Here is a 19,652-nt window from a genome sequence, read left to right on the forward strand (position 1 = left end):
TTCTTGGGTTTTGTCTGACTTCTTTGGCCATTTAGCCTTGTAATTTACTCAGCACTGCACTTCTTTCTTCATTTACAATGTTTACTTTGTTTACAATGTTAGATGATAGGGTTAAGTTAAAACAGGCAAGTTATACATCTTCAGGGTAAATTAATTGCCATTGTATGGATTTCTGCCCAGTGTTATCATATGGAACATTTGGTATTCAAGTGCTTCTCTTTAGACTGTTAAGTAAATACAGATATAGAAAGAAACTTAATATATGCCTCCCTTCAGAGAGAACTACTTTGAAAGAAATAAGCAAAATATTGTGTCTGTACCTTTCCTGGGTACGTGAATGAGGCTTGACAACCCGTGGGCTTCTTTGGAGAATGATGAGCCGAGGACAAGGCTCTTTTGTTGGAGAATCGCCCTACATTAGCCTCTGATGATCTTTTCTGTGAGCCTGTTCATTCCTCTGGAGAGAAATCTCATGGTCTCTGGCCTGGAAAGTAGTGGGAGGAGTAGAGAGAGGGCTGCCTGGCTGCCAGTACAGATGGATCCTGGTGGTGTATGGAGAGGTGCCTCAACCTGTGGAACAAACTACTCTCCCCTGACCTCCACTGTGCCTGTGGTCATGTTACCTGGAGCCTCTCTGGTTCAACTTCAGTGAACAGTGAGTCTTGCTCAGTATGGCACTGGCACAAGAACAGCCACAGAGATCAAAGGAACAGAAGCCACAACCCAGAAACTGATCCACAAACATATGGCCAACTTATCTTTGACAAAGCAGGAAAGAATATCCAATGGAATAAAGACAGTCTCTTCAGCAGATGGTGTTGGGAAAACTGGACAGTGCCATGCAGAATAATGAACCTGGACCATTTCCTTACACCATACACAAAAATAAACTCAAAATGGATGAAAGACCTAAATATAAGGCAGGAAGCCATCAAAATCATAGAGGAGAAAGCAAGCAACAACCTCTTTGACCTCGGCCACAGCAACTTTTTACTAGACATGACTTCTAAGGCAAGGGAAACAAAAGCAAACATGAACTACTGGGACCGCATCAAAATAAAAAGCTTCTGCACTGCAAAGGAAACAATCAGCAAAATTAAAAGGCAACCAACGGAATGGGAGAAGATATTTTCAAATGACATATCAGAAAAGGGGTTGGTATCCAAAATCTATAAAGAACTTCTCAAACTCAACACCCCAAAACCAAGTAATCCAGTGAAGAAATGGGCAGAAGACATGAATAGATACTTTTCCAAAAAAGACATCCAGATGGCCGACAGATGAAAAGATGCTCCACGTCACTCATCATCAGGGAAATACAAATCAAAACCACCATGAGGTACCACCTCACACCTGTCAGAATGGCTAACATTAACAACTCAGGCAACAACAGATGTTGGTGAGGATGCAGAGAAAGAGCAACCTTTTGCATTGCTGGTGGGAATGTAAATTGGTGCAGCCGTTCTGGAAAACAGTATGGAGGTTCCTCAAAAAAATTAAAAATAGAACTAGCCTATGATCTAGCAATTGCACCACTAGTATTCATCCAAAGGATACAAGTGTGCTGTTTCAAAGGGGCACATGCACCCCCAATATTTATAGCAGCACGAACAACAATACCAAAGTATGGAAAGAGCCCAAATATCCATCGATGGATGAATGGATAAAGAAGATATGGTATATGTATACAATGGGGTATTACTCCACGATGAAAAAGAATGAAATCTTGCTATTTGCAACTTGGATGGAATTAGACTGTTATCACGCTAGGTGAAATAAGTCAGTCAGATAAAGGTAAATATTATATGATTTCACTCATATGTGGAATATACGAAACACAACAGATGAACATAGAGGAAGGGAAGCAAAAATATAAAAACAGGGCGACAAACCATAAGAGACTCTTAAAATACAGAGAACAAACCGAGGGTTGCTGGTGGGGTGTTGAGTGGGGGAAAGGGCTAAGTGCGTGAGAGGCATTAAGGAGGGCACTTGTGTTAAGCACTGGGTATTATATGTAGGTGATGAATCACTAAATTCTATTCCTGAAATCATTATTGCACTATATGTTAACTCACTTGGATTTAGAGTAAAACAACAACGACAAAAAGTAAGTCCTGTTGTCTGGCGGGTTGGGAGAAGCAGTATTCATGCACTGTTCAGGGTTTAGGTGAGGATGTGAATGCCAGGCCATCACCTCCACCCTGCCTTCCAAGCTGGCTGGTGCCTTCAGCCCTTCACCGGGGTGGGGCGCGGCAGGGCTGCTTAGCTTGCTATTTGTGACGGTCCCCACTGCTGCTGCTTGTCCTCAGTTTTAGCAGCGCTGCCAGCTCCCCCTTACGCTTTGTACAACCTAAAACATGATGACATTGCACCCCAGGTGTTTTCTCTGCCCCCTTTCTCTTCGACCTTGTCAATTCATGTCTTTGCCATTTTTCTTTACTCCTTTCCTAGCGGGGTTTTGCGGGAAAGGAAATATAAATTCATGTGTTCAATCCAACCAAAAGTCTCTAACTCCTTTTTTTTTTAAATTTATTTTCTTTTATTTTAGAGAGAAAGAGCACAAGTGGGGGAGAGCGGCAGACAGAGAGAAAGAGAGGATCTAAGCAGGTTCCATGCCGAGCATGGAGCCCAACATGGGGGCTCCATTCCATGACCCTGGGATCACAACTAAGCTGAAACCAAGAGTTGGACGCTCAAATGACTGAGGCACGCAGGCGCCTCAAAAATCTCTAACTCCTTCCTAACATTTACTTTCAAAAATACACTCAGCCCATTGTTTTCCCCTTGACCAGGATAAATATAGAGGAGGAAGGAGGAAGTATTGTCACTGCAAACAGACTAGTTTTACAGCAAGGAAAGCACATTTTCATCTCCGAGAAAGATTTTTCCTTCCTGGGGAAAATTTTTGTCAGAGACAACTACAAATTTACAGGGATCTCAGTAATAAGTTAGATGCTGGGTATACAACCATTAGCAAGGTGGGGCTTTTGCCTTCAAAAATCTTATTCTAAGCAGTTTTTCTAACTAGACATGTGAAAAACTGACCAAATGATAATCCTATCACTTGGCACAGTGCCTGGAACACAGCAGGCATGCAAACAGTGTTTACTGAGTGGATAAATGCTATTTTGGTCTGTAAATATAGGAGACGGGGGGGGGGGGGCGGGTCACAGAGAGGGAAGTAATTAATTTTGTCTTGAGGGGTGGTCTGGGAAAGTTCAGAGTTTTTTTTTATATTGAATTACATACAGTTTCACGTATGCTTAATTTATATTGTCCTTAATTTCCCTTTTAATAGGTATTTTCATTTCTTGCATGAAACGTTGCCTCACTGAGGCTGCTGTGTTTATTCTTTCACAGTATGCGGCACAGAACGGAGCAGAGAGACAGCTGATAATGAATAAACATTTGCAAACACTACCATTCCCTTGGATTGCCTCTGCTTCAGGCCAGCTGCCCCCTCTCCTCCAGATTAACCTAACGTTCCTTTGGAGAAGTACGTGACTCAGGAACAAATAAATCACAGCCATGTTCAGGAGAGAGACTGATGTTAACTGGAGAAGGCAAAGGGGGAGGGACTCCCGTTAGTCCATGCAGCCTGCTTCCCTGTGTATTGCAGGCATACGTGGATAACGAGGAAGGCTGTGTGGAGTTCAGGTTAAGGGCTTGGGCTGTCAAGGTGGAAAGTCCTCAGCTCAGTTGCTGCATATTCCATAAAGTGGCTGTGTGATCTTAGGGAAGTGACTTAACCTCTCTGAGCCATTCATTTGTATGACGGAGATAATGGTACTTGCCGTATGGAGTTATTTGAGAATTGAAGAAGATGCTTATAAAATACACAGAGCATTTCTACATTCATAGTAGAGCAAATGTCAGCCAGAAGTAAAATTATACAATTCAATCTAGCAGACTATTAATCTCTGTAATGCACAAATTTCACACTGTCTAAAAATTCACACTCTAGGGGCCCCTGAGTGGCTCAGGTGGCTAAGTGTCCATCTGACTCTTGCTTTTGGCTCTGGTGATGATCTCACAGTATGTGAGATTGAGCCCCACATCGACTCTGCACTGACAGCTCAGAGCCTGGAGCATGCTTCGGATTCTGTGACTCTCTCTCTCTCTCTCTCTCTCTCTCTCTCTCTCTCTCTCTGCCCCTCCCCCATTCACACTCTGTCTCTATCTCTCAAATATAAATAAACATTAAAAAATGTATAAAAATAATCTCAAGAAGTGGTAAAGTGAGTTTTCCTCTACAACTTGAAACAGAGCTGAAAGTTTTCTATTATCTTGGTAGCTTGCCTGTACATTAAGACATCAACTAAAACAATGTATATCACCTCTTTAAATTGTATTTTTTCCCTTTCTTCTTTGAATACATACAAGCAGTCTTCCATATACAAAATAAGTGACTGTTCATAAGGCACGTATCCTATGCCAGGGTATCTAAAAATATTATGTCAAAGTTGCCCCAGTCTTGTCTGGTAGAAATTATGATTTCCATTTTACAAATCAGGAGCATTTTAGTAGGTTGCCTGGGGTCCCACAATGAGGAAGTGACTCAGCCAAAATATGGACCCAGGCCCTCATGTTTACAGAGCCTATGCCTTTTCTGCACAAGAGGCTCGTTAACATTAGGACCCTCAAAGAGAGTCAGAGTCCCTTCTCTATTTCTTTCTTTCTTTTTTTCTTCTAATATTTATTTATTTTTGAGAGATAGAGCACGAGTCGGGGACGGGCAGAGAGAGAGGGAAACACAGAATCTGAAGCAGGTTCCAGGCTCTGAGCTGTCAGCACAGAGCCCCATGCAGGGCTCAAACCCATGAACCGTGAGATCATGACCTGAGCCAAAATCGGACGCTTAACCAATGGAGCTATCCAGGCACCCCTTCTCTGTTCCTGAAGTTGAACAGGTTCGATCCTATTTGAGGTCACAGAGCATCATTCTGGGTGAGGGAGGCATGGGGAAGTCCAGGAGAATTTCCTTGAAGACTCTCAGATTAGAGACGGCGTTGCACCAGCATCCTGGATCGCCTCTGGTCTGAACGCAACTCTGGTCTCATGAAAAACTCACAGTAAATAAGTTAATGAAATTTCTTTTGTTCTTGCAGTCGTTTCGATGGAGAAAATGGCAAAGATGTTCAGTTTTCTGCTTGTCACCACTGCTCTGGTAATGGGCAGGAAGAGTTGGGTAAGCTCATTTACTGATGTTTCTAGAATGCCTGCTTTGACCTGGATTTTCTCTTATTTTGCAGAAAACCTATAGTAATTTGTCACTGAAAAAAAAAAATTAACTAAGGGGGGAAAAATGAAAAGGGTTTGTGGAAGCACCTGCCACATAATAGGCACTTACCAAGTGCTTTCAAATTTTTTCTAAAAGTCAAAACCAGTATTTGCCATAAACAAGTAAAATCTTTTTGGAGTTACTGGGGTTACTTAGGTAGTTAATGTTAGAAGTTTAAAACTATCCATAGTAATTAAATTTGACCTGTGGCTTTCCCAAAGTTGAACCTTCCAATACTGAACACTGTTAGTATAAACTAAACAAATTATCTGACAGTAATTACAATGAACTCATGCCTTCCTCCACTCATAAGTAAAAGGGAGGAAACATTCATTTACTCGACATTCTGGGAGAGAGAAAACTCCTAAATGTTAAATAAACTCACTAAGACCATGTATGTAGGCTCATGAAGATCGAAGATACTTGCCTTGTACTTTTAAATTGCACGCTGCACTGTACTTAACAATATCACAGCCAATTTCCACCTATCGGAAAGCAGCACAGGATTCCAGATCCCATCCAGTGTTCTTGCTGTTTAGTTTTTGGACTGGTGGGAGTCAGGGAGCTAAGTAAATAATTATTTCAGAGTGGCTACATCAAGGAGTGTTGAGGAGAGAGTACCACGAGCAAGTAAGAAATGGTCCTAGAGCAATAGCTAGGAGACATTCAGTGACTTAGACTTGAAACTGGGAGAAGACCTGTACCAACAATTCTCCATACTCTTGCTGTGTGACTTCCAGTTTTGAGGTTGAATCTCTGTGTTTCCAGTATAGGCCTTCTTAGGAAGGGAATGTACCTCTTTGTCCCAAATAGAGTGTCCAGCTGTGCTATTCTGACCAGCCAGCAGAGTGCCTGGAACATGGTGGGTCCTCCTAATTACGGAAGGGCATAAGGCAGTACATAAAGTTAGGAACCGAGAGGCAATTGTAAATTGGGAAACATATCTGATGGCTGTCTTAGGCAATAACGTGTATAAAGGTAGTAGTGGAAGGTAATTACACATGAAAATTCATAATTTCTCAAAAAGTAAACATTTACACTCTTCGCAGATCGTGACATAAGTTGCAAATGGAGATGTCAAGGTAAGAGTGGAAAATGGGAAAAAAAATTGTCTTTTGTCCTTTTCTCCCCACTATGCCTCTAGTAACTCTTCCAGCCTTGAGTATCCAAGAGCCTTTATTGCAGCTTCTTGGCCTCGGTACCTCTTCCAGGAGACCCACCTATGCAGCTCACCTTCCCAATTAATCCCCACCACCACCACCCCCCGCCACCCACAACATTTGCTTTCTCTTTGAAGCGTTCTCAGTTAGATGCCAGTTTAGAAAGGAGCTGATTAATTCATGCACAGGCAATATTCTTGAGGTTTTTGCCCTTTTAGAGAAGATAAATGACTTAACTGGAAAACTCAGGCTCCTCCCATCCCTGTCTGAAATAATTGAAAGAAAAACAAAAAAGCAAAAGTTAAAGTGTCTTCAGTAGAATTTCCAGTCACAGGTAAATGGGTGACACATTCAGGGATATGAGGGTCTAAATAAGTATCCTCTTATAAAGGTGACCACGTGTCATCAGATTATAAGTATTCGATTAAATTTTTAAAATATTAATACCAAAAGGTCATTCAAAAGCCCTGTTTATTTTAGAGACTGACACACTAGCAATGCACAACGATGCTGTCAAGAAAGCATTTTTGCTTTCTTGTCATGTAGAAACTGAGAGCAGGGATCTCGAACTGGATTTGAATCCTGACCTCTCCTACCTGCTGGAACTTCCTGGGCAAGTTTCCTCACCAGGATGGAGCCAATTCCTCCCTCCTGGAATCATTATGAGGATAAAATAAGATGAGTCTAAAGCTCTTTGTGTAGTCATTCAGATTAATTCATATTAATATATAATTCTAGCTCAAGCACTTTACTATATTCATAATTACATATTCTTCATATAACAAATAGTATCAAATAGCATCAGTTTCATACCATGTTCTGGTTAGAATAATATTCTGAAATGGGAGCTGGGGCAAAGTTGAATCACTAATTTGTCCAACTTGTTAGGCATTTATTTCCCAGTGAGAATGAGATTCACATTCCTTTGCAGGCTCTAGAGAACTGTCTCCGGGAGCAAGCACGACTCAGAGCCCAGGTGCACCTGCTCGAGACCCGGGTCAAACAGCAACAGGTCAAGATCACCCGGCTTTTGTATGAGAACGAAATCCAGTTCCTCGATAAAGGAGAGGAGAATATTGTCATTGACCTTGGAGGCAAAAGGCAATATGCAGGTCAGAACCTATTTTTCTTAAGTGTTTCAGTAACTTATGACTCACACCCCTGTGCAATGGTGGTGCTCATTATTTGGTCACTTCAGGTTTTGCTAAAGAGCTTTTCCTATTCTAATAACAAGCAGCATGAAGCATTATACCAAATGTGAATTTGGTATAAATTTAAATAATTTTTTTAATTTTTTTTTAAATGGTTTTATTTATATTTGAGACAGAGAGAGACAGACCATGAGCAGGGAAGGGGCAGAGAGAGAGGGAGACACAGAATCTGAAGCAGGCTTTAGGCTCTGAGCTGTCAGCACAGAGCCCGACGCGGGGCTCGAACTCACAGACTTTGAGATCGTGACCTGAGCTGAAGTCGACGCTTAACCGACTGAGCCACCCAGGCGCCCTGGTATAAATTTAATTTTATCCTTTTCTCTCTCTTATCTCTGAGGGGATATTTAATGTCAATGCTAAATATCTTAGAATTTCTGTAGTTTAAAGAGAGATCAAAGACGAGATTGTTTACATATGGTGTGCAAATGACATATCTGAAAAATTTTACAGTTTTGTTTTTGTGTAGCATTTCTCATTACATTTATATAGTTTTCCCTTCTGAGTCCCTTATGTGCCTTAGGGTAGTAAATGAGGTAATAGAATAAAAGGGCAGAGAAAGAAAAAGGGATCACAATTATTTAGGGAAATACAAGGGTTGTTTTTATGTGCATATTTTATGGTTTGATAATTTTCCTTTCGATTAGGTCATTGTTTCCACCCAGAAACTTAATGATCTTAAACTGTCTGTCAACACATTCACTGCACATATCATTATTCTTTATAGAGAACTATTCATTTGCCTTCCTCCAGGCATCTTTTAAAGTAAACAAACCATAGTTGTCAGTAAGGAGGATGCCATCTACAGCACTTTGTTTATATGTCTGCTCTAGCTACTGGGATGATGTATTATAATTTCTTTGTTCATGAGTCTATCCTGATCAATTGAGCAGGCACTTCATTAGGAATGATGTCTCATCATTCTTTCTTCCCTGTTGCCCATTAGAGTACCTGGAAAATAACAGAGCCTCACATTTATGAATGAAAACAAGGTAGTACAGAAAGATAGGAATAGCTAAATAAGCAAATATAAGTTGGAAAATATATCTGACTGTAACTGAAAAACTACAGAGGCTAAAGAGATTCCAGGCTGATAGAATAAAGACATCTTTATTTTGTGTTTCTAAATATACTCATCAGTGAAGCATATAAGAATTATGAGAATTTTAGAAACTATGCTTCAATGAAATGTTCCCTTTTTCTTTCTTTACCAAGAACCTAATCTCTTTCTGGTCAGACATTTGCCCAGGGCTCCTGACACTCTGTTGTCCAGTCACTTGATCCCTTACCCTTGATTCTTGGAATCCAACTGCTTTTCCCCCATCTCAGGATCAGACAGAGGCCTGTGGTAGAGGGAATGGATGTAGGGTGATGATGGCTCGTGGCTCGGCGGCATGGAACAAAAAGGAACCAAAGACAACTCGGATAAAAATAGGCTTGGGAAACAAAGAGACTGTCTGAAGCAATCTCAGGGCAAAGAACAGGAACTAGAACCTCAGAAGACATCAGTGAAAGAAGGCTCAGGAGAGCAATTGAACAAGAAGTACAATCAGTTGACATTCCTTGAAGACGGTGATTCTCAGCCAGGTCTACAGATAGAATCACCTGGTGACTGTTAAAATGCTGACGCCTATGAAGAACTGTGGAGGGTCTGAGGTTTTACTCCATTTGCAACCTAAAGAGTTAGCCTGCCTCGGTTTCACGGGTGTTGGCAGAAGATAAGAGACTCCTGGGTCCGAGACAAGAACTTCATGTTTGTACCAATATCACTTGATTGCAAATACTAAGGAAGCAATGTGGAGAATGTGCAGGCAGTGGGCTGTGTCCAGGTGAGGAACCCTGAGTTTAGTAAATCTCAATCTTTTATAATGGGTTACAAGCAAATCTGCCCAGTCTTTTCTCCTTTGCAAGAGAGTTATTTCTATGAAAGTGGGCAGAAACTAACCTGCCATCTGCTCTAGAGGGAGATACTGTCTCTATCTTATAAGGCTGTTTACTATACAAAGATCCCTGAAAAAATAGTCCAGAACATATACTCTGCTTGCAAAATATGCAGGAAGGCAATTGACCCATGGGAAACTATCTACAAATAGTGTCCAGGTTCTACTCCAGACCAATTAAATGAGAATCCCTACAAGACTGCAAAGGATTTGTGCTTCTGCTGATGGGTGTGGATGAGATTGTTCAAGACCAGAATCAGGTCAGGCTTCTCCCCACATTTCTTCCCACAGGCTGAGGAGGACCGAGATTTCCTGGGGCCACCTAGTATAGAAGGCTTTACTTCTTTTCAGATAGGAGGTAAGGCATTGTAGCAATTGAATACCCTTTTCATTCGACGAATGTTGAGGCCTAATTGTAATGTGGTCATTTATCCACTCAGCAGGTTTCAGCTACCTATCCTGAGACTGTGGAAAATGTAAGAAACAGATATCAGGGTTGGATCTCACTGGATTAATCAGGCCAATCATTGTTGATAACAAGGTTGATTCAGAGAAGGGAGTAACCAGAATGGCCAAAAAGCCATTTGACTGATGACTTTGTCTTATGGACTGAGTTGTGTGCACCCCCCATATGAGCTTCATATGTTGAAGCTCTAACCCCCAATGTCTATAATATGATTGTATTTGGACATAGGGCCTTAAAAGAAGAGATTAAGTTAGAATGAGGCCATTAGAATGGGCCCTAATTCAGTCTGACTGGTGTCCTTATAAGAAGAGATTACAGCGGCAATGATGCACAGAGGAAAGATGATACGAGGCTACAGCAAGAAGGCAGCCATCTGTAAGCCAAGGACAGAGGGTTCAGAAGAAACCAACGCTACTGGCTCCTTATGTGATTCCAAAAGTAGGTACACGGCTGGTCACAAGGGCAAGGAACTGATGGATGCAAGAGAAGCACCATTATTCCAAATTCCAAACTAAGCCCCAAACCCAGGAACTCTGAACAGCTTGTGAACACAGATTCAAGTGTTCAATAATGTCAGGAGGCAGGTGATTGGATGTTTGTTAGTAGGACTGTGTATGAGAAAACTCAGTCGTGGGAAGACTCAGGCTTAGGAGCTGAAACTCCAATCCCTGTGTCAGGAGTGCTGGGCCACAAGAAATGACAAGAAGTGGGAGACAAGAAGTCACCAAGGAGTAAGGCAGAAATCAGTTACTAGAAAATGAAAATACCAAGATCAGAGGAGGCCTGACTGTATAAACAGGAATTGGATGGAAGAGTCATATGGTCAGGGTCTATACAAACCATTGTAGGGTGTGTGTGTGTGTGTGTGTGTGTGTGTGTGTGTGTGTGTGTGTCTGTCTGTCTGTCTGTCTGTCTTGTAACATTATAGCACATAAAATAAGATAGATGATAGACATTTTCTGGTTTGGGATATAACAGCTAAAAAAAAAAAATCCAGGGGGGCACCTGGGTGGCTCAGTCGGTTGAATATCTGACTCTTGATTTTGGCTCAGGTCATGATCTCACAGTTGTGGGATCGAGCCCTGCATTGGCTTCAGCATTGGTAGGAGCCTGCTTAAGATTGTCTCTCATGCTCTCTTTCTACCCCCCTCCCCCACCTCAAAAAAAACCCCCAGAAGTTAGTAGAACTATGTAATATTCTTCATATATGATGAATACAGTATGAAATATATAGTTTAATTGTACTTTATTTTGTAGCATATAGACAAATAGTACTAAAGAGCCTGCCACAGGCAAACCCTTGATAAATATATAATAACCATAAATTCCAAAAAGTATATATTTAACATAATATATAATATTGTATAAAATATGTAAGAACTTGCTACCAAAGTTTATATTTTTGGTCTCCTTAAATTAAAAATATCAAATGTTCATTGGGGTTCCTGGGTGGCTCAGTCAGTTAACTGTCTGACTTTTGATTTTGACTCAGGTCATAACCTCACAGTTCGTGAGCTCAAGCCCCACATCAGGCTCCACACTGACAGTATGGAGCCTGCTTGGTATTTTCTCTCTCCCCCTCTTTCCCTGCGCCTCCCCTGCTTGTGTGTGTTATCTCTCTATCTTAAAATAAAAAAATAAACTTAAAAAAATTAAATATTCATGTATACCATCTATAGAAATATACATTTCTTTGTTCTTATTTACAAGTTACTATTTTATTACTAATTTGTTTTCTGAATTCTAATTCATCTCATGGTTGAAAACACCTAATTGCTTATAACCTAGCAATTCGTGCAGATAATGCACAAATCATGTGATTTTATACAACATATAATTAAATGTATCTTATTTTGAAGTTTTTGGCTGCTATTAAATTATGTACTTAAATTAAAAGATACCAAATTCACATTAATTGGTGATAATTACCACAGCCTGTGGCATCACATCTGTTCAGCCAACAAGACCACTGGTTTAGCCAGATCCCCTCCTGCAAGGCCTTCAATCTTTACAAGACAGTCACTTGAGGCATGTGTAGTGATTAAGGTGTTGCCTCTGAAGCCTGGTTTGAAAGTCCAGCTGCCCATCTTGGTAGCTGTAGCCTTTGGGCAAGTTACCTAATCTTTATATCCTTCATTTTCCTCATCCGTAAAATGGGAATGATAAGAATGGTTCTTTGTCGTAAAGATTCAGAGTTAACACATGTAACATGATTACAGTAGCATTTCATACAAAAGAGGTGCTCAGTGAATGTCAGCTATCTATCCACATTGTTATATACTCTCTCCCTTGTTTTCAGAGGAGAGAGCCTACCCACTCTACCCTTCAAGAATCCTGCCCTCTCCAAGGAACCAGCATCCTTTCTTCTTGTTTCCTTTCTAATGTCACGGGGCGGGTGGGGATAAAGAATGGCTACAGCAGGGCTAGTTCTAGCATTTCCCAGCATGCCTTTGGGGGCAGCTGAGCTCATGCTGGCCTTTCTTTGAATTTAGAATGTGGGGTACTTAGTGCCTTCGGACTTCAGCTTTGAGCTCAGCCACCATTGTGGGACAAAAGGGAAAAGTCCATTTGGCAAGCTGTCGTGTCACTTTGTGAAGCTTAAACATTCAGAAGCCTTCCAACATGGCTTGCTTTCTGCATGATCAGAGAAAGCATTCACCTCTTCCAGTTTAGCACAGTGTTTGTCAGAGGGCAGGCAACCCTGGCCTCACTCTAGTATTATGTAAGCATCCAAAAATCCCCCTCTTTTTTTTTTTTTTTTTTTTTTAAGTCCCAGGAACACGGAGCTTTCTAATCCTGCCCTTGCCTGCGTATTATCTGGGGAGTTGAGTGGGTCAAAACATTTTGAAAATCATAGTTTCAAATATCTAGTTAATGTTTTATACCCTACATTGTTTGAACTTCCTGCTGTGGAGGTACAAGTCCCATTTTCACATTTCCCCAAGGCAGCCTCCTTATTTCTAACTTCTTTCATAGGAGCAATTTTGCTACTCATGCTTCTTTGAGGTTTTTTAATTTGTTGGGTATTTTTTGTTTTTGATTTTTTTTTTTAAGTTGAAAGCTTTGCTCTGGATCTTAAGTTATGTTTGGCTTTTTCCTCTGGGAAGAAGGACACATTTTTAAAAACACAAACTTGCAGTTGGCATGAAATAGAAACAAATAGAAAATGTTGGCTCCACATGCTATATTCACAAAGTTTTCCAGAGGCAAATGTTATAGCTAATCATTTCCATATTTGCCTGGAAAACAGCCTGAATCTTTGGAGTCTTTACTATTCAGCTCTTTGGTAGGAGATTACATGTAAACAAAGAGCTCTATCCTTAACAGGGTTAAAATCTGCTTACTTTAATGAAAAGTGTTGTACAATCTACTTGACCACAGAATGTAAGCTTTTGAGCAACATTGAACTAATTTTAGGTGATGTTTTTCTTCTTGTTTAATTGCCAGAAAAGGACCTCTTTCTCTCTCTTTCTCTTTTTTTTTAAGAATCCAACACGCACAAAGAATGTGCTTCTGAATCTCAGAAGTAAATACACGAATATAGCCTAAATCATCACAAAGATGAACATCTCACCACAGCAGTAGTATATGATTGGTCTTAACCTGGTGAGGGCTTCAGAAAGTGGCAAAGAGTCTTTATTTTCTTGTCTAATTCCTACCGCCCATTCCATCTTTTTGGCATGCAGTATATCTCACTTGTAACAAAATGGAGTTGCGACAATTTGGCATCAAAACAATGAAAAAGAAGAAAGAACTTTAAAATATGCTAGCAGAATGGAATTATCCAATCAGGAAAAGAAAAGAAAAGGTTGTTTTTTTAAAGGAAGGAAATTAACAAAATGCTAAGGGTAAAATGTGAAAGTCAGCTATAATTTAAGTTATAGTGTTTTTACTCAAAACTCTAACTAAGTATTCTTGAGACGATCTCTTGACGGTGACCACCTACTTCAACCACCCCTTACACAGCTTCCTGGATGTTGAAACTGTAGTGAGGTCCATACTGCCAAATTCTCTAAAAGTGTGTACAAATCAGCCTAGATGAGACCCAGTGGATATTAATTTATTCTACCTTCAAGTAGTTTAAGAAACAGATACTACTTTTTGGCGACAGACTGGTAGTTATGTTTGCTTCAAAGGTCAAAGAAATATCCTGGCAAAAAGAATGTGGGGATAAAAGGAAGAGCAGAAGCTTGCGATTTTTAGCAAAAGCACCTAAGAATGCATGGACTGTTGGAAATTTCAGTGGGCTAGTAAAAAATCTGCTGAAACTGGGAGGTTATAAGAATCTAACAAGAAGATTACTATTTTGAATTCATCTCCAGATGTTCAGGATGATTTATAATGCTGCAAGTCAAGATAACCCATATTATATTATTTGCTTGAGGTTCTATTTCTACTTTAATTTTAGCTTCTTAGGAGAGATAAGTTCTCTTATTCTGTCAGATAAGGCTATAAGTTCCACTTAAATATGCTATAATCGATTGAACATATATAATTTTTTAAGTGTTTGCACAAAAATCAGAAATGAGAAACCAAATCCCTATTTTATTTCTTTTTTATTTTCATGATCATGTCAAGGAGATAAAATTAAATACTAGAAAAGGAAATAAGGCTTTCCTAATATCTACTGGAAGATATACAAGATGCAATTTTAAAAAGCTGATTATCTACACCATGTGTTTATCTATCTCCATTGGTATTGATTAATCTTATCCAGAGGCTCCTATGGGGGGAAAAAAAGGCATATAACAAATGTTACATTACCTTGTTTTGCAAACAGACTGTTCGGAGATTTTTAATGATGGGTATAAGCGCAGTGGATTTTACAAAATCAAACCTCTCCAGAGCCCAACAGAATTCTCTGTTTACTGTGACATGTCTGATGGAGGAGGATGGACTGTAATTCAGAGACGATCTGATGGCAGTGAGAACTTTAACAGGTGTGCTAATTATGATGCAAGGATTTATTTGGAGTAGCATGTGTGAGATTTGTAACAAGTAAAGCGTTTTTATTATATCCTGAGGTCTATAATTAGAATTTCACTCTTTCCAAATAAGAATACTGAAAGTGCATTTGCTAATCAAAAAAAAAAATATTGGGGGGGGGTAATTGGGGAGGGTGGTGGGCACCTTAGTTACTACTGCAAAGGTCCTTTTGGGTTCTGCTAAAATCAGCTTTCATTTCAAATTTTTTAGAGGCTGGAATGACTATGAAAATGGCTTTGGAAATTTTGTTCAAGAAAATGGCGAATATTGGCTGGGTAATAAAAATATTCACTTATTGACCACACAAGGTAAGGTTTGTCTGATATCAAATTCACTTGAAGTATAGTTAAAACACACACACACACACACACATACACACACATACACACACACACACTGAAGGGGCACCTGTGTGGCTCAGTCAGTTGAGCTTCAGACTTTGACTCAGGTCATGATTTCATGGTTCATGGGTTTGAGCCCCACTTTAGGCTTTGTACTGTGACAGCTCAGAGCCTGGAGCCTACTTCAGATTCTCTGTCTCCCTCTGTCTCTGCCCTTCCCTACCCCCATCCCCTCCTCTCTCAAAAATAAATAAGCATTAAAAATAAAAATAAAAAACACGTTAAAATGTTTTCTACTAAACATAGTAGGCAATGGAATGAATTCAGTAAGTGCTGTGTTTTGCAGATGCCAATGATCCCTTTCAAGCAACAATCCCCTTTATAAAATGTGGCCACTTAAAACTAGGACTAGAGGCAACGAAACTAGATCTGGGCTGAGGTGGGAGAGTTCTCATCTATTTATTTTCAATTTATGGAAAGGAAATGTAGTGTCCTAATCCTTCTTTTTTTAATGCCTCAAACTCCTCAAAATAGCCATACTGGGTCAACTATCTATTGCCATAATAAGTGTGTAACAATCTACTTCAAGATTTACTGGCTTAAAGCCACACTCATTTATTATTCCTCACAAATCTACAAGTTGGCTGAGCGTTTTGCTCATCAGGTCTGTGTTCTGCTGATCTTGGCTGGGCTTGCTCATGGGTGTGTGACCAGCTTCCGGGTCTGCTGGGAATTTAAGGGGGAAAGGAGTAGACTCAGTGGAAGGAGTTAAAATTAGCATTGCAAACGCTGAGGCAAAGAATTGGGCACTTGGGGCTGTTTTATACAGTCAAATACCCTAATAAATATCCTGTCTCCATCCCCATCAACTTTTAATTTGAAAAATTTCAAAGATACAGCAAAACGGAAAGAAGATTCAACCTACCACCTGGATTCTACACTACCATTTGCTGGGTTTTTTTTTAATTGTTTTCATTACATACCTATCCATCCATCAAGCCATTTTATTTTATTTTATTGATATATTTCAAATTGCAGACATCTATACATTTCCTGCTATGTACCAGTGCATGTGTATCTTCTCCTAGAGTTCAGTATTTGTCTAAAATATCATTTGATGAATTTTCTCAGCTTCTCTTTGCCATGTTCATTTACTCCAACTCATTGCCTTCCTTGCCTCAATTGTAAGTCTGAGATTGTAGTCAGCCCCATTCGGGTCTGATTTAGAATGTTTCATAAAAGACAATTGTATTGCTTAACAAAGCATGCTATATCACACTGGCAATGCATTAAACATAAAAGCAAGGGTTTGCTTGTTTCATTCAAGTTAGGGGAAGTGACTGGTGTTTTTATATTCACAATTCATAAGTAGGATTATAATTATAGGGATCTTTGAGACACCAGAATAATAGCTATAGAAGATGAATAATCTTAGAACCCTGCTTGTCCTTCTTGTGATCAATGCTATCTAAATTTATATAAGATTTCCCTTCCCTCAATGTATTTATTTTATTTTATTTTGAGTACTTTATGATATATATAACATTTATCATAGTGCCTTTTTTGCACATTAATATTAATCGGGTTTCCTATCAAAACTATGAAAACTCCACGAAGTAACCCTTAGCTCCTTGCAAATATACAAAGTTCAAATTAGTCATTAAATTATTATTAAATGCTCATTCACCCAGATGCACTTTGCCAACACATCTGCTTCCCTTTCGTGTTTTAATGGGTACTTGGGCTGCTACTCTCATGACAGCAAAAATGTATTTATCGGTTCTAGGTTTCACAACCACATACCACATCATCCTAAGGAAAAGCATGCCTTTGTCCCTGCATTCTTTAATTGTGAGCGCACCTAAGGCTAGTGAATTTCCCCTGAAAATAGCTTTATCTCCATTACATAAACTTTGACTGCAAGTGTTTGCAATAATATTAATTTAGGAACAGTCTGTAATTCCCTTTTTATTTATTTATTGTCCATAAAGATATTTAGATGGTTACCTGAAACATTGAGACTGACTTTATAGCTCTTCCATAATGCAAGGTATTTAACTTAGCCTGCCGTACTGTTCTCATCCACCTCAGAGTCTTGGCTCACATAACCATTACTGCCCTTCCATCAGATTAGAGGGGCCTCTTCCAAAATTCTACCTTAGAGAGCTCCATGGGGGGCAGGGCCTGTGGTACTAAAGCACCAAGGTCACTGGAAGCCTACACTCCTCCCACACTCAGTAAGGGGCAAGCTGGCATTTCCTGCCCAAACAGCCCTGAGCTTGTTTCCAAAACCTGTTCATGCCTCTTCTTCATCTAGCCCCCTTGAGAAGATGGTGTTACTGGTGTGCACATCGCTGAGCCTGAGGGGAGGTAAAGCAACAACTTTTAGTGTGGGTGTAAACAGAGCTTGGATGTGCAGCCTAGAAAGTGCACAAACGTGGTCGAGGCCCTTTTTGTGTGCATGATGGAGACAGAGATAGGGATAGGAAGAGAGGAGGCTGACCACAGACGAGACCTGGGTGATGGGGCCAGAGGGTCTCTCTCCCTGGGCCTCCATGTTCTGGCTTGGATCCCAAGGAGACTAAGACCGTAAGTTCAAACCTGATCTTCTAGGTCATTGTAAAATTTTATTTATCGAAGTAGGAGGATAGAACATATATTATCTAACAGTTTGTTTGACTTATAATTTTCTGGTTCCTGACTCTTCTAAAAAGAGAAAGAGTAATAACTGTGATTCACAAATGATGGGACAATGGAGAAAAGAAGATGGCTTGACGCGACCAACTAGTTATTATTTACTTTTAAGATTAACATTCTTACTGAAAGTAAGAAAAAGAAGATAAATGTTTAAACTTCTTAAAACTTCTCTTCTTTCATTGTTAGGCTTCTTAATGTATTAGCTAAATAATAACTTAGTTTCTGTTGTTCTTTGTCAAGTGAATTGTACTAGACTTGACCTATGATAAATCTAGTAGAAATTTTCCACCTTCAATATTATGTTCCTAGCTCTTTTCAAGCAAAATACACAATGAAATGTTCATGTTGTAAATACAATAGAGCCACTGTTTATTCTTTGAAAACGGAATGATAGCAGAAGGAAACAGTTTAAGTAAAATAGAGCTATGAATTATTTTTAAAATTCAATAAATCAATGTCATCTCACACCTCAGAAATATCCTATTAATTCTTGTTGGTTTTTTTTTTCAGGAGACTACACTTTAAAAATTGACCTTGCAGATTTTGAAAAAAATAGCCGTTATGCACAGTATAAACTTTTTAAAGTTGGAGATGAAAAGGTAGTAAAATTTTCAAATAAGTTAATGTGTAAAATATAAACCCTGAAGTCAGTGGAAACAAAAATACACGATAGAACCTGTCTTTTGTTTATTAAATAAACATATTATTAACTAACATTAATTATTAAATTATCATATTACAGTGACAACTGATAGTGGAACTTGCCTCTTTGTCTTTAGAATTCCTATGAGTTGAATATCGGCGAATATTCTGGAACAGCTGGAGACTCCCTTACAGGAAATTTTAATCCTGAGGTGCAATGGTGGGCTAGTCACCAAAGAATGAAATTCAGCACACGGGACAGAGATAATGACAACTACGAAGGGAATTGTGCAGAAGAAGATCAGTCTGGCTGGTGGTTTAACAGGTTTGACATTTTATAAACACTATTGTAATGGCGTTGATGATATCTCACTGGTGGGCATTAATTATAACATGAGGTAATGTTGTCTTCTTTGTAGTACTGGTATTATTATATAATCACACTTACTAGAATTCTTCAGTGATGAAGTATTTTTGAGGATTTGTTCATTGTGTGCCTTAATAAAGCTTGAAAGGTGTTACAGAAATAAATCAAATTACTACTTCTGCAAAGATTGTTTGCAACCTGAACTATGGGTGAGTTATAAATAGTTGGCCACAGATTGACATGAAAGAATAGGGAGCATTTATCATAAGAGAAATATTTTCAGTGTTCTAATAACCAGTTTGGTCTTTACCTTCTCTTATCACGTGATGGCCATGTTATTTTTGTAAATTTTTCTATGTAATACTACTTTTAAATCACAGTGACTTCCACTGAGCTCCTCTCAGTGCAGAAATTTCCTCTACAGTATTCCTGACACTTAATTCCACCCTCTGCTTGAATACTTCAGTGTTACTTTATCAGCTAGCTCACTCTGGGTTTTTTTATCGTACTAAGTTTTTCCTTTTATTCATCTGGATTCTGCCTTCTTATACTTCACCAGAT

General features: G+C 39.4%; 1 protein-coding gene across 3 annotated transcripts in view; it reads left to right on the forward strand.

Moving 5' to 3' along the window:
• Positions 1–19,652, forward strand: part of FGL1 (fibrinogen like 1) — a 52,401-nt gene that overhangs the window by 29,258 nt on the left and 3,491 nt on the right. For 2 of the 3 annotated variants that reach the window (XM_027077229.2, XM_053216345.1), the window contains exons 2-7: positions 5,112–5,191; positions 7,376–7,556; positions 14,839–14,998; positions 15,255–15,352; positions 18,593–18,681; positions 18,862–19,049. In XM_027077229.2, coding sequence (XP_026933030.1) covers positions 5,120–5,191; positions 7,376–7,556; positions 14,839–14,998; positions 15,255–15,352; positions 18,593–18,681; positions 18,862–19,049 — 788 coding nt within the window. In that variant the 5' untranslated portion in view covers positions 5,112–5,119. Of the gene's footprint in view, positions 1–3,422; positions 3,500–5,111; positions 5,192–7,375; positions 7,557–14,838; positions 14,999–15,254; positions 15,353–18,592; positions 18,682–18,861; positions 19,050–19,652 lie in introns of those variants that run through there. The other variant, XM_015086779.3, reaches the window with a different exon arrangement.

Source organism: Acinonyx jubatus, chromosome B1 (assembly GCF_027475565.1).
Source record: "Acinonyx jubatus isolate Ajub_Pintada_27869175 chromosome B1, VMU_Ajub_asm_v1.0, whole genome shotgun sequence".
Taxonomy (NCBI): Eukaryota; Metazoa; Chordata; class Mammalia; order Carnivora; family Felidae; genus Acinonyx; species Acinonyx jubatus.